We start from the raw sequence: 27,637 nt of genomic DNA, 5'->3' as shown, positions 1-27,637 counted from the left end.
GCTGCCACAGAACGGCCCTGGGTACCCACTTCATACTGGGAAGATTTGCCTCACACCTTTGTCCCATATTCGGGAAAATGATCAGCCATGCTGGCCACAGCACCAGTCCTGTAGACAGGAATCCCCAGTTTGCCCTGCAAAGATGCTAGCAGGCTTTTAGGGCTGGAAATCACCGAGTCTGTTTAACTTCCTGGATTCCATCTTATTTTGGCCCTAATCCAGGCTCCGTTTTCCAGTTAAACATTTCTATTTATAATGCTTACCAAAAAACAGGATTTGTTTCTTGCACCAAAAACATTCAAAAGAAAACCTCTTTTAATTTTTTTTTTCTTTCCTGTGACTCACCAAGGGGGTTTGATGTTCCACTTAGAATTGCAGAAAACAAAATTACAGGCAACTGGATTTATAATGGGATTTAGCTTTTCCCCTGGGGGTTCTGGATCAGCTATGTGCTTGCTGGAAGGGCTGGTTTCTGGCCAGTTGTTAACAATGGATGTCTGTGGCTACACCATTTTAGTCATTATACCATTACAGCTGGCATTCTCCACTGAGGTAAGGTTCCTGTAGCTTAGCCATGGGCTTTTTCCCCTAAATCTGATGCCATGAGTCAGCTGAAATGCTATTTGCCTCCAGGCATGTGTACAGAAGGAGGCAGATTTTGTTTTAAAAGTCAGTCACTTTAATGTAATGTAAAACCTGTCTGGCTCCTTCCATGAGGCTGAGGAGCAGCAGGCTGCCCCATGCCACGCTCCCTTCCCAGGGAAGTCCAAAGCATCATCTTCCTGTCAGATCCCCGTGGTGAAGGGTGTGATTCTTCTGCCTTCTTGCACAGAGGTGGCTTTATTTCTAAACCTGACTTTCTGAGAAACTGTGCTGTAAAACATCCCGTCTGTGTACGGAAGTGTGCTTTATGCTTACTGTGTTTTTGATCCCTGTGGTGGAAAAAGGGAAGTTCAGATGTCACCTTCCCACTGGTGCCATCTCTGCTAAGTAACATATTCCTACACTCAGCTGTTGTTTACCTTGGCATGATTTAATGCATGCTTGGCCACAGCAGGAAAGACATATACTAGATTTGGGAATGCTGGTTCCCACTGCCTGTCATCAGACAAATTTTCCTGGGCATTCCTTTAAGAATTGCTACTGCACTACCACAGATCTGGGACTCAGGTGAGCTGGAGAACCCCATCATTCCCATGGGGAAGGGGCAAATCCTGTGTCCAGCAGTGCCCCGTGGTCACCACAGATAATCTGCCTGCATTCGTTCATTTAGCTTCCCACTGGGATGAAGAAGCCTTCAGTTCCCACGAAGAAGCTCTAGTCAGGAAACCTGCACTGAGCTCTTCTGTGCATGAAAGATTACTTCCCTATCAGTATTAAAGGTATTAATTTATTAAAGTTTTTGGTTGTTTTATATGTCTTATGCTGAGCAGGTCAATTTTTTTTTGTTTGAGGCTGTAGCAAATCCTCTCCCTGCACTGCTTTGAGACAAGCTTATCTCCCCTTTCTCATTTTGCTGCTCAGCTATAAAGTAAATTCAGAGAACATTTTTTTTTTTCAGAAATAAATTCTCTTTATTTTAAAATCCAGACATGTGTGCTTTATACCAAAACAGACTCCAAAGGAAACTCAGTATTCATCTCTGGTTTTAAGCAAAACTGTGGCTTTCAGGGCTGTCTAACCAGACACGGTGATTTCAAGGAAACTTTATGTCTCCCTGCCGATGCTCAAGATACTTTTGCAGGCACTTCAGCAATCTCTCTGTCAATGGCCTCTCACAAGAGAATTCAAGAACTTTCAGAGATTTCCAGGGGTTAAAAAAAAACAAAGAAGAGAGACAGAAATAAGGATAAAGCAAAGATGGTGTCTTTACAATGTCATATTAAATACGGCTAGCTCTGTACCAACTTTCTGCCACGTGCATTTCCTCTCCCTGGTTCTTCACACCATTCCAACAGCTCTCCTTGTGCCACAGCACAACTGCCTCCTCATTCCTCCACTGCCAATCCCTCTTTGTAATAAGGCCTGTATAATTTTCACAGATTCTTGAACAGAAGAGTCTTTACGCAAGAGGAACTCTACTTTTCAGGCAAGCACATCAGTTGTTTTCCCCAAGTCTTCCTGCAGCCACAGACTCCAGTGGCACATGGAGTTGTGCTTACAGCAGCTTTCTGTTATCCTCTTCCTTCTCTGCTGCTGGGAGGTGAGGTCCTTCTGGCAGCAAGTGTAAATGGCTGGTGACAGCCTTTGTCTAAGATGGGCATTTGTATTTCTTCTGGTGAGTGTTGAGTTCAGGCTGTCCTTAGAATCTGCCACCTTTCCATTAAAAAAATACTGGTTTTCCACTGAGACACCAGGACCCAAAGACTTAGAAGATTTTTAGTCTGATTTTCCACAGCAATTAAATTAGTTTTCTTTAAAAAATCAAGAAAAAAAATCCCTAACCTAAAAAAAATCAGATCCGAATTCATAACAACAGAAGTGTGAGGGTACAAAATATGGGTTTGCACCATAAATTAGTTAGAAATTATTTGCAGAAGATTACTTGATTCAGGCTAGAATTTCAAAGATGCTGTAATCAGGAATCTGAGATTTTAATCTGGGTATCTCTCTCCTTAATACAAATTATAGCACTGTCGTGAGCCAGATTTGCTGCTGAAGACATTAATGCTAATAAAAAGATTTCCAAATAAACTCAACTTTTGCTAACTGCAATCATCTTAAGTAAAATATTTTCAGCCTGTATTTTATCAGGGGAATGGCACTTTCATTTTCATTCCTCATTCACCTTGTCTTAAAGGAAGTTTTTCTTAATTTTGTCCCCATTTGTTTTATGTTTCCCTTTCAACAAACCAATGCTTGATGCTAGTTTGGAAAAGTTGTTTATTACTTGCAAGTATAGTGGTCCACTATAAGAATGTAAAAATAACATTTTATGTCAAGGCAGGAAAAAAATATGCAGACAGAGGCTGGTATCTCTGAAATGAGGTGGAATGGTGTTCGTGTCAGGATCAGAGCTCTGATGCTTGAGGTATTGCAGACTAAAGGAGGAAAAGGCATGTAGGGAACCTTATGGCTGAAGAGCTGTCAGGCATTTTCAGGAATACAAAGTATGAAAAAGGCTTTCTGAATTATTAGTCTGCATTTAGTCGCCTAAATCCCATTCAAATCTCTCTTTGAGTGTGATGATCTTTCTCTTTGGAACTCAGTCTTTCTTTGTCTCCAAGAACAGTTACAGTGGGAGAATAAATTCCTCAGAGCTTGCAAAACACTGGTGTATGGTGATAACCTGGGCTGTCCAAGGCAACTGTTAATTGAAATATGGCTGAGGGATAATACCTAAAATGTCCTCAAAAATGTAGAATGTAACTTGGGATGAGCTTTTACTATTACATTTCTCCTGAGGGCTGTGGGCAGTGCATGGAAAAAGCCAACAGCACTTTGTGAAAGGTAGTGGTGGTCAGAAGACTTAGAGAGAAGGATGCATCACTCACCTGTTCCAGCTGGACTAGAGAAACAAGTGAAACACAAATCTACACAGGAGTCTGCTTTAATCCATCACTCTATTTTATGAAGCATCACACAGCATTTTCAGCAATTAGCATTTGATAGCAGTTTAAGTAAGGGTCACAGGGTTATCTAAGGAAAAAGCCGACAACCTATTTCATCATCACTGAGTCCTCATTTGGCAGCAGTGCTCTTGGAGGGCTTGGGTAGTACCCAGCAGTTGCTGAACTATTTGAGGAAAATCGTGTAAATCTGTAATCCAGTGGTAAATCTGCAAGACAGAAGCATACCACATCTGATTAGCAACACAGCCTGAATCACATAAAAAACAAGCTTGTGGTGAATAGCAATATTTCTTAAAACCTTGAGCTGTTTGCTCACCGGCACCAGAATTCAATCTGATTGCACGATTACACATTTATTTGCCATCTTCAGCTGTTCAAGGGATTGACTTTCAGACTTTATTCAACTGCAGTAAAGGATATTCTGTTTCTTGATTGCTGAAATAATGCTAGTCAGAGAAAATTATTTAACGAATGCTTAAATATTAATTAAAAAAATCTTCATTGAGCCTAGATGCAGTTTTTCTCTCAATACACCTTCAAGTTAATTCTTCAATTTGTCACCTTTCTCTTTTATCTCAGCAATTTAATCATAAGAGGGCTATGTTTAAAACAAAGAATCAGTTCCTTTTTTTGTTTTTCATGGCTATTGAAGCAAGATTCCCGAAAGGCACCCACTCTTGGACCTTCTTGCAGTCCAGTGTTAACAACATCATTTTGTATCAGGGATTCTTAGAAATCTGCACTTGTAACTTGATGTACTCATCACTTCCAGTCTGTAAAGAACACTGAATGCATTAAAATAGCTCTGAACAGTCAAGGCTTTCTTTTCTGTAACTTTTCAAAGGCCTCTGCTGCCAACAGTGACCCACCCACCCTCACAGCCAGAAAACCGATACTTCCCGTGCTCACCTCGTACTCAAAGTTCAAAAAACCAAATTAAAAAACTTATAAATAAAACTTAGTTCAAGAAGCAATTCCCTTTCCAATAATGAACAGAAAAACCAACTTCCCCCCAAAAAGGGGGGGAGCTCCTTTCCAGTCTGTCTGTTCAGAACCAAAGTAAAGCATAAAAGCTATTACTAGGCTTATCTGTACAATAACTTATGAATTGCAATTTTTAAAATTTAATTTGGAGTAAATTTGGGGAAGTGACATCCTGTCACTACGTGCTGCAATTTTTTTTTCCCCCACTCAACAGCTTCTATGAAACAGAAACCCACAATTTTAGTAGTTTCAGCAAAAACAACAGGAAATCCAGTTCTGTCTCACAAGTGATTTGCAGGCAGGCACCAGGACAGCATCCAGGTCTGCAGCTTTAAACTGATATTGAACATAATACTGCAGCAAATGAGTGCTTAGATCAAGCTGAAAAATCAGATAGAATCTGGAATAAAGTAGGAATAGGAGGCAAGATAATTGGAAGACAATTATTTAAGTAGATGATTTTAGCTTGTCAAAGAAGTTAATTTTCTCATTTTGTCTGAGTCAGGGAAATCTCTGGAGCTCACTGCGAGCACGGTAGAACAGGCAGATGTTTTCCTAGTATGCAGAAGGCCCAGTGGATTTACTGGCTGCTGAGTCTATTTATGACACTCAGTTTAATACAAAGGTTTCAAAAATGACAAAATAAATGGGAAAAGAAAGCAAATATTTCCAAAAATCTTTATGAGCTATAAAAATCAAATGTCATACAGTTACTTTTATAAAAAAGCTTTTACGAGCTTAATAGTCTAGCAGTCTGGAGTTTCCCAAGAGTAGTTTAATCAAAGATCATCACGAATGGGGCAGACTTGCTAGAGAGTTGATAATTGCTGAGGAAAGAATCAGCTGGATCAAAATGGTAATTTCATTGGTATTTCTTGGTAAACTGGCATTAGAGAATCAGCTTAAACACCCAAACCATTCTATATACAATGCAAAAGGTTCCAAAAGAGAATAATTACATTTTTATATATTCACACCCCAGTTTATCAATTTAAATGTTGCTTTTGTGTCAACATGCTGACTTTGGAAGATGACTAGAAAATATCCATATTCACTTTTCAAAGGCATGAAAAAAACCAAAACCATAAAGTATATGATAATAAAGCAAATCTTGGGAAAAAAATAGTTGCTTATTTCCAAGTTGTTTTCCTTGTGTTTTTTGCCAGTAAATTCTTCAGGGTTTGCTGTGGTGCATGCTCACAGCTGCTGCTGCTGTAGTAGACCTTTGCATCTTGGCATCCACTTGCCACCTAACCCTAATGGAGAGTCATGAATTAGGCAGGGGGCACATATGTAGTCTTCTCTGAGATAGTTTGACAGCAAGGCTTTAATGAGTCCTAACCTGCACTGATAATGAATTCAGCACAAAACTCCTCCAATATTGCCACTATCACAAAGAACCCTAAACAGACAGACTTGGACAAACGTGACAGCCTGAGATTGGAAGAAGGAACTAGGTGACTCTACCAAATTGCTTGAGAATCACAGTCCCAGGATTCTTCTATCATTCTTAGGTAATTCCACCCAGTCTGATTTTTATTTTTTTTTTTAACCCAAGACAAACAAACCCCTTTAAGAGCCAAAGACTCTTAGAAATCAGACATGAAAGGTCCCAGAGGAATACAGAAGGTCCTAGATCTACAGAAATGCCAGTTATTAGGTGTATCACCCCGAGTTCCTGTCCCACTCCTTTCTTTGCTCCCACACCAGCCTGAGTGCAAGTGAGTGATGAATACTGCTTTCCTTGATTTGACCACTCAGTGGTGCTAGCACTTCCCAATGGCTTGGGCAACCCTCACAGGTTACATGGCCTAACTTGAGCTCAGAAGAGTTCCTGCCCTGCTCTGCCTCCCTTACGGGCCTCCAGCAGCCCTGGTGTGAGCAAAATAGCAATGATGGTGCCTGAACAGTAGCTACTGCCAGGTAGTACACTGGTACTGTGTTCCAGTTATCCAGATGCAGGTATGTTCCAGATTGCAAGGCAAGATGTATTCTATTGCCATCTGTATGGCAGTTGTCTGGTGTCAAGCAGGCATTGCTCCTTATCTCTCTTCCTGAGTGATCATAACCAACAGGGGGACATCTGCTGATAAGAGGCTATTGAATGTCACCACATGACTGATAAGAACTATAGCATCCCATTGTGAGATGCTCCGCCCAGAGGGAGGAGCCAAGCAGATATAACCTGCAAGGTTCTGACACCAAGACAGCCTTTGCTCCACTGGACTCCCCAGAGGAACAGCAGCTGCTTCTACTTCCACGGATCTGCAGAGGAAGAATACACCCCTTTCCTATAGGACTCCCCTGCTCCAACAGAACCACGCCTGGCCCTCCAGGAGGACTGCAGCTCCTTTTCCAACTGGACTGCTGCCAACACCCTGACCCACAGGGTGTCAGGTCGTGTTCTGACTCTGACAGTGCTGTTCTGGTGTATTGCATTGTTGTATTTTATTTTTTTTCTTTTATATTTTTTTTTCCTTTCGCTATTAAAGAACTGTTATTTCCTGCTCCCATATTTTTGCCTGAGAGCCCCTTATTCATACCAATTCGGAGGGGTGGGGAGGGTTTGCATTCTCCATTTCAGGGGAGGCTCCTGTCTCCTTTAACAGGCACCTGTCTTTCTAAACCAAGACAAGGTATTAAGTGACATTAAGTACAACACTGTATTCTGATGCTGAAGTATACCCGTAACCATGCATGTACTTAGGAGCTATGGATGGACTTACAGCACAGTTACAAAATGCCACTGTCTCATCTGCTGTGCACTCAGTGTAGGCCAGCTAAATCAATGCCACAAGCTTTTATCTGAGGAAGACTTGGAGTTCCACCCACAAGCAAGAAAGAGAAACCACAAGAAGAAGGGAAAATGTAATATTCTCAATGAGTGATCAGGAAAGTATTTGAGTAACTGAATGGAAGACAATTTTAATTTAATCCAGACACAGGCCTGCTTGATAAACTTACTACTCTAATTTTTTAAAATTTCCTTGAACAAACCAATAGATTAAACAAATAAAATCTTAACTAACCACTTTAGGTGAATGTCATTGTTTTTCAATTAAAAACACAGTCCAAGACCAAAACCGATTTCTTCCAAAATACACAGCAGAAATGTCAGGAATCATTTTTCAGCATTGACCAACAAAAGCAAAGCCAACATTTTTTCATCATGACACTACAGCAGCATCCCTGGGATGAGTGAGAAGCTCTACAGAAAGCAGAACTCCCCTCCCACCCTGAGGTCTGCTCCCTGCCAGTGAGCAGGGCTGGCGCCAGATGCTGCAGAAGCCTCCTAGTAAACAGCAGGGTTGTGTTCTTAAGTGAATCCAAATATATCCTCCTGATTATCACCAAGGAAAAGGCATGAGGAAGAGAATTAAAACCTTGTTAGTGATACCCAAGTTTGAAAAAAATCTTTGTGTCAAATTTCAGAAAACACCATCAGAGCTCTATCTTACATCTCATCATCCAGGGGAGGTAACTACAGCGGCAGAGGGCAAACCATCAGCTAAATTCTTTTCCTCTTACAGGATTTTCCATAATTAATGCTGGCTTAGAAGTTTTAGAATGAATCTTTCACTGTATTTCAAAGTCACTGCTGAAAGAAAAATATTATTTTCTTAATGATAACAACTTCTAATAATGATTTCTTAGCAGTAGAGTAAGCACAATTGCTGCAGGGGAACTCACCAGTTTGGCTGTGCCTTTGGGTGACCTGGATTGCCAGTCTGTGGGTAACCTGTAACAGGTGTTGCTTTTCCTTAAATACTGAATGTTTTTTATCTCCTGACCCATCTCTATTTTGTAACAGTCAGAGCAGCACTTGCACTAGAAGCTCAGAATGTGAGACAGCTTACTAGAGGCAACAAGAAAAAAATCCCAAGGCCACAAATAGATTTCTCTGATAGCAGTTATTTCTAGAAAAACTTCTAAGGTTGATTTTCCTAAACTGGAGGTCAGATGTTTGCTGTACTAAAGAAAAGCTCCCAAAAGAGTGAAGTCAGCATGAGAAAAACATTCCTTCTGTCAAATATGTGAAAGTCAGTGCTGCTGTCTGCATACTCCATAACTCAGAAGCTGGAGAGGAGGAGAGTATCTGCATGGTGTTGTATGGGAAAAGAGGGACTCCTCAAAATAGGTTTGCTCCACCGGAGAAACCTTCTGAGTTTGGATATAGTTGGTGATATGAGCCAGTGCAGCCTGCCCCTGGGCCTGCAGGAATAAAGACTAAAACTATTCTCGGTCAAAGCGCAGGTTTGCTGCTTTACTTGGACCTACATGAGAGCTTCTGCCAGCACAGGTGTATTGCTTGGAGATCATGCCCGTGGCACTGCCAGCAGACATCTGAGCTTGGCCTGAGCCAGAGCTTCAGTGCCACTGAGGTTTGTCACTGGTTACTTTTCTGTGGTATCTAACACAATGCCGCTGGAGAAAACCCAAGTGGCAAACTGCAGGGATATGTGCAGCAGCAGCTTCACTACCAGTTTTGCAGATGGACGAGTGCCTGGGGAAATGGAATGACTGTCCCATCGTGGCTGCTGTGATTGCTTGTGGTGTGCAATTTTACTGTAATTACCTTGGGAATAACAAGTCACATCGCTCTGGGTCTACCCTATGGCCAAGGGACCGCTGACCCCTTCCTGAGCAAAACAGCTGTGCACAAGGCGTGCACTAACTTGCAGCTGAGCCTGATAAGGGTCTGCAGTGAAGGAAAGCCTTAGAAATTCCTTTGGTGTTTTGGGTTTTCATGAGAAAACTCATTATTTCTATGTGAGGGAAATGTTTCTCATTTTTGTTTTCATTTAAGCAGTGGTTTTTGGAAGTCGAGTAAGAAAATAGCCATGCGTGGCTCTTTCCTTGATCTGGAAATGATCAGAAGAAAATACTGGATTATAATATATTTCAATATCCAGGTGAAGACTTAATCTAAAAAAAAAATCTTGAGAGAATGCCAAGATCCTACCAGGATGTGTTAGTCATTCCGGGATCTGTTAATTAATTTCTTTGTGTGAATGACTCACTCTGTATCTTAGAACAGGAGGAAGGGCTTGAGTAGATTCAAGAAATTAGCCTGGAAACAAGCAATCGTTTGAACTCCAGTGGCATTTCTAGTTAATTAAAAAAAACCAACAAACCAAACAAAAAAGAGATGCATTTTGAGACTGTGAAGGAGCTACATTAAGCTCCTTTACTTTCATTTTGAGGTAAACTCACCAAGATCAACCTTCCTCTCCAAACTCATGGGTTTATCTCATCATGTTCCCCTCTCTTGTAAAACAAATGTTTTCTTTCCCTTTCCCTCATTTTTTTTCTGGAGGGGTGACAAACATTGTCTACCTTAAAATAAAAATCCACACACAGACACACATGAAGACAAGGCCTACATAGTTTTTTGTACATATGTGACCATCTTAATCTAGAGGCAATATGTTACACACCAGTCCAGAGTACCTAAATGTCCTTCCAGAAATGTTTTTTTTACGTGTGAGGTCACAGGTTATGTACAATTTCAACCTGGTCAGAAAAGTATTTTCAGTACTTGGTGGTTTATATATTTCCACTGGTTTTCACACTCAAAAATTATCAACACTTTGTATTACAACCAGGGTTTATAAAGTGTCAATCTAAACCTACCCCATAAGCCTGCAATCCAGTCAAAACCCAATTATAGCTTTAGTTACAGCCTGCAAATGAAATTATGCTGCCTGAGTTGAAGGATAACTTTAAAGCAGAAATGACTGAGTGGTTCCCCCTTTCTTAATGAGTTGCTCATGAGTTCTCCCTTTAATCTTTTCGAGGTGGCTGTACTTTGACATCTCATAGAGCAGAATAACGATGGCAGGAATATTTCTGACAGCTATTGGCTAGGAAGTAATCTTTTGGGTTCTGCATGATTTGACATGGTCTTCAGGGGCACAAGTCAAATCACCTTTCTGGAGGAGGAAGGAAAGGCTGACCAAACTGTAATACACTGAATACTGTCCTTTCTACACTGAAAAAATCACTATGAAGTGGTCAAATCCTGTGGTAAGGATAAGGTCTCAGACCATTTGGGAAGGAACTAGGTCCCGAAGACTTTTTATAAACTAGTCCTGATTTATTGAACAATAATTTTATGGTTAAAATGCTGTTTATTGTTGGTTTCAGCTGTATTTTTCAGCTGAAAAAATAGATGCCTTATATTTGTTGGTTGTGTTGGGCATGTTTTTTCTTTTTACTTCTAAAAGGAGAATATTGAAACTAGTTTCCTGGAACAGATGAATCAGATTTACTTTATCTGATGCTTTTCAACTGACACATAGATCAAGATGCTGTTTATACACTCAGAACACATATCTTCTCTCTATTCAGTTATCTTTATTATCTGCTTTTTTTTTCTTCATATCAAACCTCAGGACCAGAAAACCTCGGAAGTGTTACTGCTGTGTATTTACACCAATTTTCCACCTGGTGTAAGAGTACTTTTTTTGCATAAAAACTTTAATTATAAAAATGACCTCTTTGGCCTTGTAGCAGCAACTGTTACTTGTAACAGCAAATTCCCAGTTTAAATCCTCAAGGCATTTTGATAAACTTAGTGTTTAGATGCTATTGTATAGATACAGTGCAATACTTAAGTTGGCATGCAAAAGCACAGTTGTAAGATAAGGCATTAAATATGAAAGGTTACTGCTAACTAGCAATGCATAATATAGATAGTTCTATGTGTTTAAGGGAATTATATATTATTGTATCATTTGAATGAGAGCACAGTTATCAGTCTAGTTACAGCAAGGACTAATTTAATTCTAAAATGAGTTGGATTTTACTTTAAGTGATGTAATGTCAATAAAAAAACATAGAACTAAGGTGCAAAAACATGAGGGATTTTTTTTGTTTCACTTCAGCAACAATTACAAATGTTGCTGTTCAGGATACAGAAATCAGTATATGGCTGATTAGTGTAGTATATGGCTGATCAGTGATTAGTATATCATAAGATTAGTGAAATTCATGTCTTCCATGATAACAGTTGATTCCTCCAGGGCATTCACATTTAAAATACATGTGGAAGATGGTGTGGAAGTTTGCAATTTGTAGTTGATCTCTGCTGGGCAGACCCGTGTATCTGTGACTGCACATTGCCAGTTCTGGAGCCCCAGCCACGGCTGCCTTGAGCTTTCCATTGTGCAGATAATTTGCAGCTCTAAGCAGAAACATGAACTTCTTTGTCATGGTTCACTGGCAATTTTATCATTATATTTATACAGCAAGCAGGCTGACGACTGAAACTCCTGCAGAAAGTGGCAGGGATCTGTAGGCATCTTTAAAGAGACAGCTTTGGTTAATTATGGAGATTTTTTTCTCTAGCTCTAGCTAACTGAAATAACAATAAGGCATGAAGAAAAACTTATGCAGCCATATGAGCAAACCCTGATATGATTTCACATTGCATGCAAGATTTAAAAAAAATGCATTATCCTCATGCATGACACAAGCCTGGTTATCAAATCTCCAACATGTGAAATGAACTCTGTCTCCATAAAACATTTACATTTGCACTAATTCTTCTTTGAAATGAAATTCTCTTGAGCTGAAACATCACTCAATCTCCTTTTCTTGCTTGCAGTAGTTTTTAATCCTATGACAAACTTCACCATTCAGCGATTATGAGACAAATTTACAACATTATGTCAAGAATTATGAAATTAGAAAAAAAGGTTTTTATACTCTCCTTATTACAATTTAGAGCCCCCTTTCTTAACCTTTTCTTTACAATGAAGGAAAAAAAAACCTTACAAAAATCCCCTCCAAAGCTCTAAAACTCCTCATTGAATTTTTGAAGTGTGGCTTTTATAAAAATAACAAATACAGTGAGATTGAAAGGCAAAGCGTTAGGTTGAACCATGCATATCGTATTTTTGGATCAAAGAACTGTTAATCAAAAGATCTGTATGGTATTTTCGAAATTGTTGAAATTACTGTTGGAACATCCATATGATGCAGGAAATAAAATTATTACAATGGGGATCTGGAAATGTGGTCCTGTGGTCAGAGAGTAGTGGTTGCTGTCCTTGAAGGTAAAGTTCAGATTGCTCGGGTAGGAAAGATAAGAATAATCCTCCTTTATCTGGCTCATATCTAACCTTCTGAAGTGGAGAAGGATGTCCTGGAAACTGTGCAGAATGTAATTTTTCAGAGAGACCCCTACACCTTTAATTTCCATGCGGGAGCTCTAAAGCAACATTCCCACGGTAATGGATCCCAGTTTGGAAAATCTGTCTAATGATATCATTGTGCTTTAACAATCTGTAAGGGAGCTGTAAATGAGGAGGGACTCAACGGCAGAAAAGTGAAGAAACAGATGGATTTGTGAATGAGGCATGTAGAATAGAAGTAGGGACATTGGCTTCTACTATTTTATTAACCATGTACTGTCAATATAACATATAGCTGATTTCCAATCCAAACCGATGGAAGTGCACAGAAGGTATTGTAAAAGGTCTCCTTTGGGGAATTTTAACAATAAATGAAATATACTCTTTCATGCACAAAGAAAATGCCAGTTTCTCTTCAGGGAATCTGAGGGGAGTTTAGATGACAAACAGTGGTGCAATAATCTGCAATTCCAGTAACACCCTGCTTGCCAGAAGTGAGATTAAAGTTCAGAACTTCTAACGCATCTTTGAACTGGTATTGAGTAAGCGAGTTACTAGTGTTAAGTACTGTTGAATAGTCTTTGGAATAATCTTTTTCAATGTGTCTTGAGAAGCAAACCAAGCTGTTCTTTATGCACAGACACTCATTGCAGACAAATAACAAGAACCAATCTTAAAGCCAGCACTGCAGCCATCTGCCTCATCCCACCAAATATTTTTGCAGACCACAAGCGGTTGGCATCCTGACTTGTACGTGGCACTTACTACTGCTCATGTAGGGGTACAAAAGCCAGGTCAGACATTGTTGATAGAGAAGCCCTTGTTAACCTCCAGCTCACAGGAGGCTGCAGCACACCTCCAGTGAGGTGACAGCTTGTGTGGCTGGGTCAGGCTGAGCGAGGTGCTGCCAAGGCTGAGCCAGCCGGAGCTGAGCTCACACAGTCAGCACATCCCTGCTTGGGAGCTGGGCTCATGTGGTCAGCATGGTGGCAGCCTGGCTGCACACATGGGTTCAGGGGATCTTGAGGAAAGGCCTGAGTTTTTGCAGCTTGGCAGTGGAAAGTCCTCTGCTGGTAACTGAAGCAGATGAATGGGAAAGGAAAAGCTGGAGAGCATCAAACTTGCATAACCCATTTCAATCTCTTCTAGCAAATAGCTGTAGCCAAGATATGAGTTACAGCTGCAGCCAAAAACTTCAGGGCTTGGCAGAGTAGGGGTTCTCACAGCTTTATGTGACAGGAGTCAGACAAGGTATTCAAGAGGAGTCAGGAATTCCTTAACAGCCATAATAATGAACATCTGCTCTTCCACACAAACAAACAAGAAACACTCCTCTCTGTAACAAAGCAGAGATGTTCTCATACCTTCAACTTTGCTGTCCGGTGCACAGCTGCAAGTTTAAAACATTATTTCTCCCCTGTCCTTCAGCACTGGGGTTTAACTTTTACAGACATGACCCCCTGCCCCAGCACTGGTTCAATGCAGTGAGGGACAGCACACAGTGTCCCTCCTCATGGGGAAACATGCTTTGTAGGAGCTCCATGGCTGATGGCAGGCAGCTATCCTACTCACTAGCTGCCCAGATTTGCTTTATGGGCTCACACCCTTTCATCTGTAGCAAGAAAACTTGTCATACATTTGAGGTTGAGAGGCCTTGCTTGTCCTTTAAACTGAGCTGTGGTTGGTGGGGAGCTGGCTGGGAGGCAAGTTTCAGACTGTGGCTCACCCTTTTCTCTTCCAAATCAAGCCTGGAAATGACCCTGAAAACAGCATGACCCTGGAAAAAATATTAGATGGGAGTTTTATGGAAATTATCTCTCTGTTGGCATTTTCCCTTGGTATGTTTGGGCTTTGTGTTTTTAGGCTGAAATAGATTGAGAAATGGCAAATATCAGAGGCATAAATAAATTGTGGCAGTCTATGATAGTTCTGTTTTGAGATATCCATACAAGGTAAGTACACGTGTAAAATGTGGTTGCAAAGAAAAGGTCTATCACATGTCCTGCTGTAGAAGTCACTGCTGGGCAAGCCTGAAATGCTCTCTTGCAACAAACCTTTTATTCCTTGGTCTTATGCATGAAGCTTGCAACTGATGCTGAATGGAGAGGTTAGTAAAGTAAATGCTTGCTGTGTTCTTCATTCATTTAATAATTCATTTACTCCTTTAGGTATGGGTATCGACAAAGTTCAGTAATGCAAAATGATAGATGGAGCACATGGGGGTCCTCATCATCACTTTGTAATCCCAGGTAAATACTGTAGCTGCAAAGTTACAGTAAGCTGATAGGGGAAGTGTAACAAGCCAGATCAGTGAGAAACATTTTTGTAACTTTGCATATTGTTTGTTTCGAATGTATCTCACCACTGAAAGTAGAAAGAAGCAAATCACAGTGGGGAAGTAGGAACCAAATTCAGGAACTAATCTACAGTCCGGTAAATGTTGCACCCTATCTTTAACAGTGAATCAATTAAACACCTCCTATTTGCAGACACAAACAAAACCCCTGGTGTATCAGGCAACAATTAAAAGCACAAACAGCAAAGTAATCGATGGCCACTAGTGCTGAGTGTTGCATCATATGAACAGAGTATTTTGAATGTATTTTAGATACATGTAATCTCAAAACCAGATTGAGATTACAGCACTACAAATTTACAATGAATACTGCATGTTCATTAGAAAAAAGCCCCAACCATCCTCCTTACCTGCTATTGCTTCCAGGCTAGGGATTGCAATAGTGCTGTAAGTGCTAATACATTTACAGGACCATGTGTGAACCAAGGTCTCCTCCGCATTTTCCAGGCCTGGCAATCTGTCCATGAAGAAAGAGCCCCACTGTTTAGATACAAAGTAAGGAACTTTGAGCTGATCTCCCTGAAAGAAAAATAAATAAATACGTAAGCTTAAAAAAATTAAAAATCTTTATTTATCCACAAGCATTAGTTTAAGGAACTCCAGTGTTTTTCTGATTATCTGGGAAGCCTGTATTGTATCTCAAGAGCAATGTGGCTTTAAAATATAAAGTGAACAACAATACAATAAGAATCTTCTTCCCATAAGTCCCCAAGTTCCTGTTTATACAATTTATGGATTCCCTAGACATAAAAAGTTAACTGTAAATAGTTTTTAAACCTTTTAAGAAAACCCCTTCAGTTTTCCCTGTTTTTCTGTTTGTGATAGTGTGAATTGCTTGCTGTCCTTCTCTGCTGGAGAGGCTGCATTACAGCTGGGATCTCCTCCTGGGGGAAAAGGAGCTTCCTCATGCTGGGTGGAGTAACTGCAAAGAATGCATCATGCCACCTGTGCTATGTTTCTGAGCTGAGGAATGAGTGAAAACAGAGCCACAGAATCCACGGAGAGACAGTCAGTTGCCTAGAAAATTGTGGAATACTAATTTTTAAAATGTATATTTTCAGACAAAAACATCTGTTTTAAAGAAACCATTAAAGCAGCATCCGGAAAACTGACTTTTTACAAGTTCATCTTGAAACCCGCTTTATACTGCTGTGAGCAATCAGAAAAAAATGCCAGGACACATCTACAGAAAGAAGAAAAAATGAGAAACAAAACTACACTATAGAAAATCTGTTTCAGTAATTTGTGTGTAAAGTAACACTCAGACCTGCAGAGCGCAGAACAGACACAGCAGTTTGTGCCTCCAGGTTTGTGAACTTTTGTACTTTATTCTCCATTTAACCTCTCTCTTAACAGTTTTGAGAATCTGCTGGAATCATCTGTGTTTATGACAGAGGCCTGTATCTTTTGATCACAAGGAAGTGGTTGAGGCAGCCGAACAGACCACACCAGTAAACACAGAGCCACTCTTCCATCAGTCTGTGCTACAGTTTTTCCTCCGAGTATAATGGGGGGGAAGTACTGATTTCAACAAATGTAGATATTAATTTCTGTCTTCTGATGTAAATAAATTGGAAAAAAACTCCTATCTTTTGTTTCAAAATAAGCATGAAGTCCTGGGATTTTCTGGTTTTTAAAATTTTTTTTAATGCCTTACACAAAGGGACAGCATGTTAGTTTCTTTTTTCCCCCCCACTAAATCTTATCTTTCCATGCCAATCCCAGGACTTTACATCAGTTATAATTAAGTTTAGATGCTCTGATGAATTAGAATCTGTTTGCCAGCTGGATGACACATGCAGAAAACTCTTAAGGCTGTTACAGCTGTTCAGGTGATTAATCAAAACAACAACCCCAGTACTGGCCCACATAAACATTTGTACAAAAGACAGGGTCCTGTTTATTGACAAGAGAAAAGATGTGAGGGTTCTGCTTTCTGAAGTGGATGGTTAGTTCAGTAGACAATTAAAAACATAAACTGAGGAAATGAACTGATTTTTACAGAAGTTTGATTCTAGAGTGGGATTTTCTTCTTCATTAAGGAGGAGGGAGTTAAATTTTGGATTTAAAACCTAGCCCTTGGTGAAATCAAACCCAGTTAGATACGAGACTTGCCATCAAGTCACCTCATGCAGAGTTCCCATCATTTTGCTGCTGGCTTATCTACACATGGCAGGGCAGGTCTGGTAGGCTAAATCTTGATTTAAAATTTGGAAAGAGCCCTTGAAACTTTGACCAAATCCCTAGGAACATCAGATATTGCTCCCCCTTCCATCCCTAACTGATGCTCTGAAGATGTCCTTATCTCACCTGCAGCACACATCACAGCCTGCAATGAAGGACAGACCACACACCATGAATCTGAACATCTGTGAAATGAGGCAAAAGTCTCCTCTTACTGTGGCCACTCACGTGCCTGGAGGCACATGCCCAGCAGCAGGGCTGATGAGCTCTGCAAGATGAATCAGCCACTCCTGCAGTCCCCAGAGACAGAATTTGCTCTCACAGCAGGACAGCAGATCCTGGAAAGTGCTGGGCAATCCCTCTTTCTCATGCAAATCCCCCAGGCATATGGGTTTGCTTTCAGGCATATTGGTCAGACAGCAGCAGGTCAGATGTTGATTGTGCCAGCTGAGGGTACAAAGCCTTTAAGAAAACATCTAGCTTCAGGGAAATAGGGATGGTACCAGAAATTCCCAAATTCTAGGGCCTTCCACAAAGTCAAAACACCTGGAGTACTTGCCACCATCTTTGCTTTGCTAACTCTAGACAAATATGGTCTGTTAACAGAATAGACAGAATCTGTTAATGGGACCCTTGGGTAACACTAATTTGTTAGCTTACAAGTGACCTTTCTAAAACACTAATTAGCAGGGAGCCAAGCTCTGAAAGTTTTCTATATTTGGTAAAGGGATGAAAGAAAGAAAGATGTAAAAGAGACAGGAGTGGAAAGATCAATCCAATAGTATTTTTAAGGGTTTTATTTACATGCAGATTTGTCATCCATGCCATAGAAGCACAGAGTGTGAGGAATGCTTTACTGCATCCAGTATGAGTGATGGTACTGATGATTGTATGCTTTGTCCCGAGGCAGTAACACACCACTGACTCTTGATGTCAGAAAGAAATCAATGCTCAAAATACTGTTTTTCTGGTGTAATAGTATTAGAGATGTTTCTGTCAGCACAGCTTTGCTGACCACAACAACAGGATGCCCCTGAATCACACAAATGGACAAGCCAGCTGCTGGTCTGAATTCTGTCGCACAGAACCTGTCCTCCTACACATCATGCAAATATGAAACATTTCACACATGAATATTGTACCTAAACTACAAAAGGGATCACTATAAGCAAATTTAAAATAAAATGTGCTGCATTTCAGGGAGTTGCCCTAGGAATATCGCCAGGCTTCACAACAGCACATCAGGTTGTTCCTGGAAGTACTGTTAGATTTGTGCCAAAGATAAACATGAATAAAGAGACAAACAGAGCCAAAGGCATCAAGTAAATAGCCTTGTCTATGGTCACACAAAGGGAGTTAATGGAAATACAGGGGGATTACAGCCCTGACTTCTACAACAAACCAGTCACCAGGCAATATTGTAAAAATTAAGTTTTCCCTACTAACTACAAAATTATCTATATCCACCAATTAATTCTTTGATTTCTGCTCCATTCATTCATAAAAGCCATTAATTTACACACTGACAGCTCCTCTGTAATAATTTTCCTCGAAATCCTGGGACAAATTCCAGCTTTCCTTTTGAGTTTTCATTGATGGAACGGATCACACATTTAAAGAACAGAATGCAAAACCAAAGCCTCCAGCCAAACAAACAAACCCCCAATTCTAGGAGGCAGGCAAATCTTGTTTCAACACAATCCCTCATATTTTTATTCACCCTGCATGCTACAATTTACTTAGGAGCCAAGTAACTGCATAAATAGTTTTTAGTTTGCTATTCTCTTGCTTATTTGGTTATGACTCACGTACTTAAAAGAACTGCAGTTGTTACCATAATTTCACAGTTATGGGTATCTGGCTTATATCATGCATTTAATTGAAGGGAAAAGACAAAAACTGCAAATGAAAATGGAAATCACAAGTCTCCCACTTGGTGTGTGAGGAGGTTGTTTTCTTCCCCTCTCACTGTTAGTGATGAAATACCAGTCAAACAACTAAAACCAGATTTTTGTAATTTCTTTCTGAAAGACGCAATTGCCAATTAAAGTAATACGTTCTTACTTTAATAGAATTTTGTAATAAGAGTGATAGCATTGAGAGTTGCATCGTGTATTAAATTTTCAGTCCCTCTCCGCACACAGCACATGGCATGGAATATCTACAGTACTACTGTATTTTATTGCCAATGAATGCTAAGGCTGATTAACCAGATCAAATCTAATCTGTTTGTGACTAATTTTCCAGAAACACCTGACTTTGTACAATCCTTTGAATTGGCTTTTCTCCCTTCTTAACCAAAGGGTTAATGGGAGAAGTTGGTGGGGGGAATGAAAATAAAACTCCCATAGGTTTGAACTAGTCCTGTTAAGTTAGTGGTGCCCAGTCAACTGCAGAGATATGGATGTGACCTGTTGTTCAGACTCCAATGAGCAGCCTGGTAATGAAATAACACCCCTGACCTGCCATGGCCCCCCTGGTTCAGGTTCCTTTAATCAACGCAATTCATTTCTCCCTTGCTTGCTCGCTGTCACTGTTAGCGGATGTAAACGGAACAGGGGCTGTGTGTGGTAGGGGTGGTGTCTCCTTGAGATACTGCAATCTCTTGTCAAGAGTGCTACAGTGTCAGTGAAATGTCAAGCACCTGTCTAAAAGTCTCAATTTGCTGCTTGACAACTACTGCGATAGAGAAGATGGATCTTGGGAGCAGAGATGTGGCAACAAGGGAAAACCAAATCATCATCGTGGGCTCAAAAACAAATCAGTCCATTACGCTTTGGACTTCCAGGAAAAGAACCACCTTCTGTCCCTCTCTTTAAAAGTGTGTGCTTCAAAAGCACATATTGAACATGCTTAAGAAACCATGTTGAACAAATCCCCCAAACCTTAAGTTTTATGCAGCAGAATCTCCAGTCAGAGAATGAACAAATTTATGGAGGATTTGAGTTATTTTTAAAGCATTAATTATTTAAATAAAATTGTATTAACCTGTATGCACTACTAGCTCTTCCTCCCCCACCTCCCCTTCCTACTGAGAAACACATTCTCTTGATAGGATATTGAATTTTTTTGACTTCATTTTTGTTTATTTACAACCCAGGAAAAAGCGTAAACAGTAATTATTACATTTCCTTATTTCAGCGACTGAAATGTCTTTGTCTAACTATAGTTTAAAAATCAGGGTAGTGGGGGAAAATATGAGATATGTCTATCAAAAAAATAAGATAAAGATACCACATCTATATTGTTTTAGTCCTATTGAAGAGTCCCTTTTCTCTATTAAAACCAGGAGCTTTTATGACACTTTGATTAAAAACACACCAAGCATAAGAGCACCCCCCAGATCTTTTCTATTGGTAAGTCAACTTTTAATCACAAAAAGTAATTATTTTAAAAGAAAAATAAAGTTTAGTGTGCTACAAAGAAAAGTGTGATAAGCACATATATTTCTCTGCAATTAGAAGAAAATGAACTATTTATTTAGTAGAATATGAAAGGAAGAGACTCCAAATGGAGAGTGAAGCCTTGCTGTAGTTCCTACCTACATGGGACATGCTGGAGGTACAGTGCAGCCTCATCATCCATCTCAGTGCTGTTTCCTATCTACTTTGTTCTTTGGAAGAAGAGGAAAGGATAAACCATAGTAATCTCCCACCTTCTGTGGGAGAATTAAAGGGTGACAGCAGTGCTAAGGCCCTGCTTCCCAGCTCTGAGCAACCTGAAAGTCAGATTATTTATCTGAGGTAGATATCAGTAAGCCTGCACTGGGCCAGATTTTGTAGCTGTCCCTCTTATCTGAGCACAGCTGTCACCAAAATAACAACCTGTGAGAGAAGCAGCAAATTAGAAGTTATTTTTATATAAGGAAAGCACAAGCAAACCATATTTCACACAGAGAGAAAGCAACCTTCAAAACAATGTAATAAAAATTCCTCCGTGTTTACAGTTGGCCACAACACACAGGGAAACACCATGAACTCAGCAGAGTTCAGGCGCTGGACTTGTGATAACTGGGCTTGAAATTTTTCCTTGTGGGATGGAGGGATCTTGTTACTAAAAAGGTTCTTGCTAAGGGAGAGCACACACAGCTCCTTTTCTGAGATCCATGGTTTAGCTCCAGGTAGAGGTGCTGCGTCACCCATGCATTGCTGAGCTGGGACAGAACAGCATCCTCCTGGTAAGACAAGCAGGACACATCTGTGGGGGATGCTGATCCTGCCAGCACCCTGGTAAGACAAGCAGGTTCATTCTTAGTTCAGGTGACATGAGGCTTTTTTGTAATTTACTTTATTCTGTTCCAGAAAACATCTGCAGGAACCCTTACCTCATATTTTCCTTTCTTCTCCAAGGGCTCAGATTCAGCCTTTGCAGGCACTATACCTTTGTCCCCTAGAAGCTCCTCTAAGATGAAGACAGTTTCCCAGTTGCTATAGTGACGAGCTGGGAAAATATCTGAGTGCATACTGTCACCAAAATAAACAACCTGTGAAGGAAGAAGCAAATTAGAAGTTCATTGTATCTGAGGAAAACACAAGCAAGCTGTATTTCACAGAGAGAGAAAAAGCCTCAAAATGACCCAATAAAAATTCCTCCATGTTTACACTTGGTCAAGACATGCAGAGATCCTATTAATGTCAAGTTAAGGGTTTTATCTTCAACCAGCTCCATAAGGGGAAGGCTGGCCCCACACACCCTCCTTGCTCTCTCCCTCCAGGGGCATTGGAATGGGATGCCTAGCTGGGACCAGAAAAAGTGTGAGTTTTTTGGCTGACGGGAAGCAAAAGAAAGACTACCAAAAAAATACACTAAACTGGAACAAGTTTTAGACTACATTGGAAACAAGACAGAACATTCTTCTTGGTGACTCAAAACTCTTCTGTGTTCAGGGAGGAATTTATTCACTATGAAAAATGTTGTTATGCCACCTTTAGTGGCCTTTTCACCTATCCAGACCTGTACTTAACATACTCCTAGTTTTTACTGATGCTGTCTTTTAATCTTTATGATCTATTTCCTCAGGGACATTTCCTGATTACAACCTGATTCTTCCTAGAGCTGCTGAAATGTTTACCCTGCATACAGAAAGTTTACATCTAGAAAGTTTACATATTCTACCGATACAGAGACAAATATTCTACTTCTAGTTCTGGGCTGCAGGACCAATCACATCAATAATTTTAATGAAAGTTTGTCTGGTGAATTCTTGACTGAAACATGGTATTTTCAGAAAGATTTACTCCCACTTGTAACATACCTTGGGATCCAACTTGCCAGTCATCTTCTTCAGTAGATCATAAAGCTGGATAGCATTACCTTGGGAATACCAACCAGGTTTGTCCAGTGACAGCAGAGCCTCCTGCTCCTCGTCATTTTCTGAAATCACCAAGCCAAATTGCACGCTGTTAGTGAGACCAGCCCATCCTCCTGTACTTGTGAGATACGTGAGAAGCTGCCTGTGCAGAGCTGGTCTATTTTCACATTAAACCACTTCCAGTGTCTGGTTCAAGTTCGGGTACTGACCATGGATTCAGTCCAGGTGTTTGGTAGCTGGGGGTGGGCAGGCACTTGTGAGAAAAGAAGCAGCTGAGCCTTGTGTGCACCAGCTACAGAAGAAGGCCCTAAGGACTTAAATTCATGGACTTTGCCACCCAAACACTGCAGCAGTGAAGGCAGGAGGCCAGCCAGACCAGACTGATGGAGCTGCCACAGATGAAGGTGAAACCATGAGATAAAACAGACTGTAAGAGACAGTATGTACCTTGCCATGCATAAAAATGACCCACAGTTTTTAAGCACTGACATAAACCCAACAAAACAGACTGAAGTAGCTCTTAAGGGCATTCACCAGCCTTAGATCAGCATAAACAGTTATCATACTGTTATCAAACTGTAACTGAGCAGTTCCAGTTATCATACAGTTTTGAAGAAATGAGTGGACAAATGATGAGTGGACAGCAACCCCAATGTTGCTGATGGTGGTATAACCCAAACTGACATGTACCCACTCTGGCAGTGTCAGCAAATTAGAAAATTCAGTAGAAACTGAAACTCCCTGGTCATCACTCAGCTCTGCCATAGGCTTTGTCTCTGGCTGGTTTCAAAGCATGGATCTGTCCCAGCGTCCACATAACCTTGTTGCTTTTTCAAATCCATGTGCTATTGCCAGATGAACTTTAGTTTCTTGCTGGAGCCAAAACAGCAGTCTCAATGAACCGATAAACTACAGCTTCATCAGAAGCATTAATATGAATGTCTTTTGTCTATTGAACTGGTGAAACAAAAGGTTGATTTTGCTATTTAGTCTCAACCATGTCTTAATTTTATGCTAGAGACAGAAGAGTTAGAAACCAATTCAGTACTTAGATCTGACTTAGGTGTAACGTCAGAACTTTGATTTTTCTCCTGCCTTAGAGAATTTTTCTTAGTACTTAGGAACAAGTACTTAGTGTTAGGAACAAGAGGAAAAGAGCAACTACTACTTGGTTAGAGACTGTGAAAGCTGAAATGCAAATTTTGGAGAACAGTGAAATGCTAAGACAGCTTTATGTTTTAAGAGCACTGAAAATGTACATGGAGCAATAAATAGATCTTTGAAAGAAATTAAAAAAGAAGCAAAAAGAAGGAAATGGGTATGTGGAAAGAGGAGTGAAACCATTCTTTCATATTATGAATCTACAAATTTGAAGAAATGGAGACACAATGATTCTAAATTAAGGCTGTTTTATAAACTAGGAAAAAACAAGGAAATTCAAAGCTGACATTAACAATTCATGTAGAACTTGTGTGGAAATGTTTTCCTTTGTTCTTCTTCAGGAATGTAACACTAATTACAATAACAATAAATATGATAGCATCCGTTAAACAAAATCTTAATTTCCTGACTATTAAAACCTTTGATCAAACAACTTCTGAACAAACAGAAGTTGTCATAACAGTAAATTAATTTTACATTCCTTGTATTTTTAGACATATTTGGATGGTTGGCTGAACAAGTAGACACAATCTTCAAGTGACACGGACATAGAAAAAGAAACTTATGCTAACAACTCTTTTGAGATGTTATAAAGTTTTTTGAAACTTTTGAAGATTTGTATAGCTCTCATTGTCTCTCCATTTCAGTCAATCAGGAAAGTACTGGAGAAAAATGAAGCTTTTATGAGCTATTTTCTGAATAAAGACATTGCACTTGCAAACAGAAGCCCTATGTATTACAGCAGTTTCAGAAGGCTACAGTAAAGAGCAAAACCCTGCTTGCTACCTCTATGGAATGGCATGAGGGGAAGTCCTGGCTGCAAAAATTCACTCTAATTACAAGGTAGAAGACCTCTGACTCTGTGAGAGCTATTGCTGTCACCCCTAGCAATGGGATTCATCTCACTTATCTCAAGGCATTTGGAATTTAGGCTTCTAATGCACAGTAACAATCAGAAATAGTTGGCCAGGAACCTGTGGTAGGCAAAAGATGGTGCAACAAGAATTTTCTGGGGTGCCAGTTCTGGAGAAGGAAAGGATTTAATTAAGTGAGAAACTTTTCTTTTAGGCAATGAAATTAAGGGAAATTAATTTCCCCTTTAGAAGGAGGCAGGAAACAGCACTGAGATGTCTAGTTCATTATGGGAACACTTAGATTTTGCAAGGAACTTCATAAATTTGAGGAATTAGGAAAGGTCCTTTAAATTATTTGAGTTGTAGGGTCATAGGGATAACAACTCTGAATGGACAAATCTTGAACCATCTCATCTGGCTGCTTGTACTCACACATCAAGGGGTGACTGTCAATTTTATTACTCTAATCTGGAGTGGAAGGAAATGAATGGTGTTTCAGTTGTGATAAGTCAGTAATGAGAACAGTTTCTAATTCACTTACATGTGTCCAGTGGCAAAATAAAGCTAAGAAAATTGTTCTTCAGCACCACCTTTCAAGGCTTTTTGTAGAAGTTGTTCTGCCATGTAAAAAATTGGTACAGCAACAGCAACTTAAAAACCCATCAGTTACACCAATGGCTCTGGCCTTGCATCCTTCAAGTGGTAGCTGACATCACTGAAGAAATCTGCAAATTTCCTGCAAAAATGCTGCTTAAATGTGATTATGCTAGTTCCTAATATATATTAGATATTCCAAGCTGAATACTGGCTACACTCAGTCAAGAGGAAAACTGCTGCTGACCTGCTTTCCACTTTGCTGTTATTGATTCTTAAAAGTTCATTCAAAGGTCAGAAATGCTATAAATATTCTTTCAGCAGGAAGAAACATAGATAGGTGGGGATGCTTTAGGAGGAAAAGGAGATGTCCTGACAATTTCAAACAGACTGGATAACCAAAAAGAATTTCTCTGATGATTTAGAGTGATTTGCTTCCTTCTGAAGCCTCATACAACACTGCAAACCAGATTCCTGGCTGTAGACTGAAAATGTGCCACATGAAGAAATGTAAAGGTACCAAGCAAGTAAAATTAAAATAATGAAACCCAGAAAATCGTTCTATTAAAACACTTGCCCAAACCTAACTGTGATTCAGAGCAGTCTTCCTGAAGGGAAGTTATTGTTCCTTTTTAAAAACAAACGAAAGCTTGACTCATGCTGGGGCAATATTAACATTGCTGGGATGGCAATTTCCATATAGCTTTGTCTAACAGCTGGGAAATGGTTTCTGATTCAGATATATAATTTCATCACCAATAAAAGATAAGTTTTTTCAGATAAATCAATTCACTAACAAGACTCAATATCCTTTTTCTTGTGAGAATTTTCTTGCCTACCTCTAAATGTGCATTGCAGCTTTAAAGCATGTCCTGAGGAACATCTGGTTTCATTCTGAATGATTATGCAAAAAGTAATCAGTGATGCTTACTCTCATTTAAATGACAACCGATGGTAATTTACTTTGGCAGAGTCACTTTTTGGGAAAGACTTTGCACAGCTTGCTTAGTGCCATCTGCTCTGTGTCCTCTTACGGGTTATACCTGCTGAGATGGAAAGGGTCTGAACCTGGGGATCTATCCCCAGCCTGGCTGGTGTTTACACTGTTAGACCCCAGGCCATGGGGTAGGGCTCTTGGTTGGGAAGCATGAAGTTAAGAGAGAAGCTGAGGTGAGGGCAAATTTATGCTTCAACACTTAACTCACCTACACTGAGCCACACCCAGGTTAATTTTCTTCAGTTCACCACCCCTGAGGAACCACCCGGTGCTGCTCCTCCACTGCATGCCCTGCAGTGAGTGCTGGCTGCACACTGGGGCCAGTGACTCACCAAAGAGCTGAGGACAGCTCACATCAACCTCACTGGGCAGACACCAGGGCAAGAAAGCAATTGCAGGTGCCCAGAGGTCCTGCCAGCCCAAAGTGTGCTGGGTTTAACTACAATGTACATACAGCTCCACTACAGCCCCTCCTTCTGCCTTTCTCTGGACAGCCTCTAACCCCTTTCCACACAGACCTAGATAAGGTTATTTTTAACCTTATGTTAAGGTTATTTTTTTTCCCTTTGAGCTGTGCAGTAGTATGAAAAACGTGTGACAATGATGCAGCTGCTCGTGCCTCTTCTTGCCCATGGGCAGCCCCAGTGGGCTCCCTCTGCCTGCAGGCACCTCATGCAGATGGGCTCATGTGTTCAGCATGCTGAAGCTCTGGTTACCAGCATGGGGGTTACTGTAAAACAAATTTATTCTATGGTCCACAACTATCACACTGATACTCCTCTCTGTAATTTAAAATAATTCCATTTCAGGCCCTGAAAGCATTGATATAAAAGCTGGGCTATGTTCCACACTTGCAAACAGAGTCTGATTCTGGATAGTATTTTGAGCTCACTTAAGAAAGACAAACTCCATTCCAAAAGGGAAATCAGAGCAGGAAAGTACATTGTTTTACAAGGACAAAGGGATCTGCACAGGTGGGTTCTTCCAGTTGTAAAGGTATAACAAGATGGGATGACATAAGCTACAGAGCTTCTCTGTGGGCATGTTCTCCATGAAGAAAGCAAGCACTTACAAGATTCCTGGAGGTAAAACTTCATACCCTGTGGGTACCCTTCTTAGGGAATCACCCAAAATTCCTGTGTATAGGCCAATCAACCTTGCTGTGTGGTTTCCACGATTCACTCAGGTATTAGTGTGTGTTTTGCCATCCCTGAATTACTTCCGTTCCCTGGAAGCAGCTGTGAAATCCATCTGCCTGTGCACCAGCACTTGCCAGTCCCCTGTCTGACTGCAGGGAAATGATAAAGAACAAATTATTCCCTTAACTTGATGTGCTGAAAGGAAAGGTTAAGGCTTCCCAAGTGACTGGTGATTTCAGCCATCTCAATTCTTGGCTGTCCGATCTGTTTTGTTGTGGGTTTTTTTGTTTCCCCCTACCCCCCACCCCAGAAAAAGCATGAAGATAACCTCCCCCTCCTGCCTTTGC

At 40.4% G+C, this 27,637-nt stretch overlaps 1 protein-coding gene across 1 annotated transcript in view; it reads right to left on the bottom strand.

Annotated features, from left to right (window-relative positions):
- Nucleotides 1-27,637, bottom strand: part of LOC311151828 (dermatan-sulfate epimerase) — a gene marked incomplete at its 5' end in the record, with an annotated part of 173,213 nt that overhangs the window by 41,803 nt on the left and 103,773 nt on the right. The window contains 4 exons of the mRNA XM_084202520.1: nt 3,683-3,778; nt 15,401-15,569; nt 21,559-21,717; nt 22,489-22,607. Of these exons, the coding sequence (XP_084058646.1) occupies nt 3,683-3,778; nt 15,401-15,569; nt 21,559-21,717; nt 22,489-22,607 (543 nt within the window). The remainder of the gene's footprint in view (nt 1-3,682; nt 3,779-15,400; nt 15,570-21,558; nt 21,718-22,488; nt 22,608-27,637) is intronic.

Source organism: Fringilla coelebs, assembly GCF_963513975.1.
Source record: "Fringilla coelebs genome assembly, chromosome: 3".
NCBI classification, from domain to species: Eukaryota; Metazoa; Chordata; class Aves; order Passeriformes; family Fringillidae; genus Fringilla; species Fringilla coelebs.
Note: the sequence above shows the minus strand (reverse complement) of the source record. Positions and strands in the feature narration are given on the sequence as shown.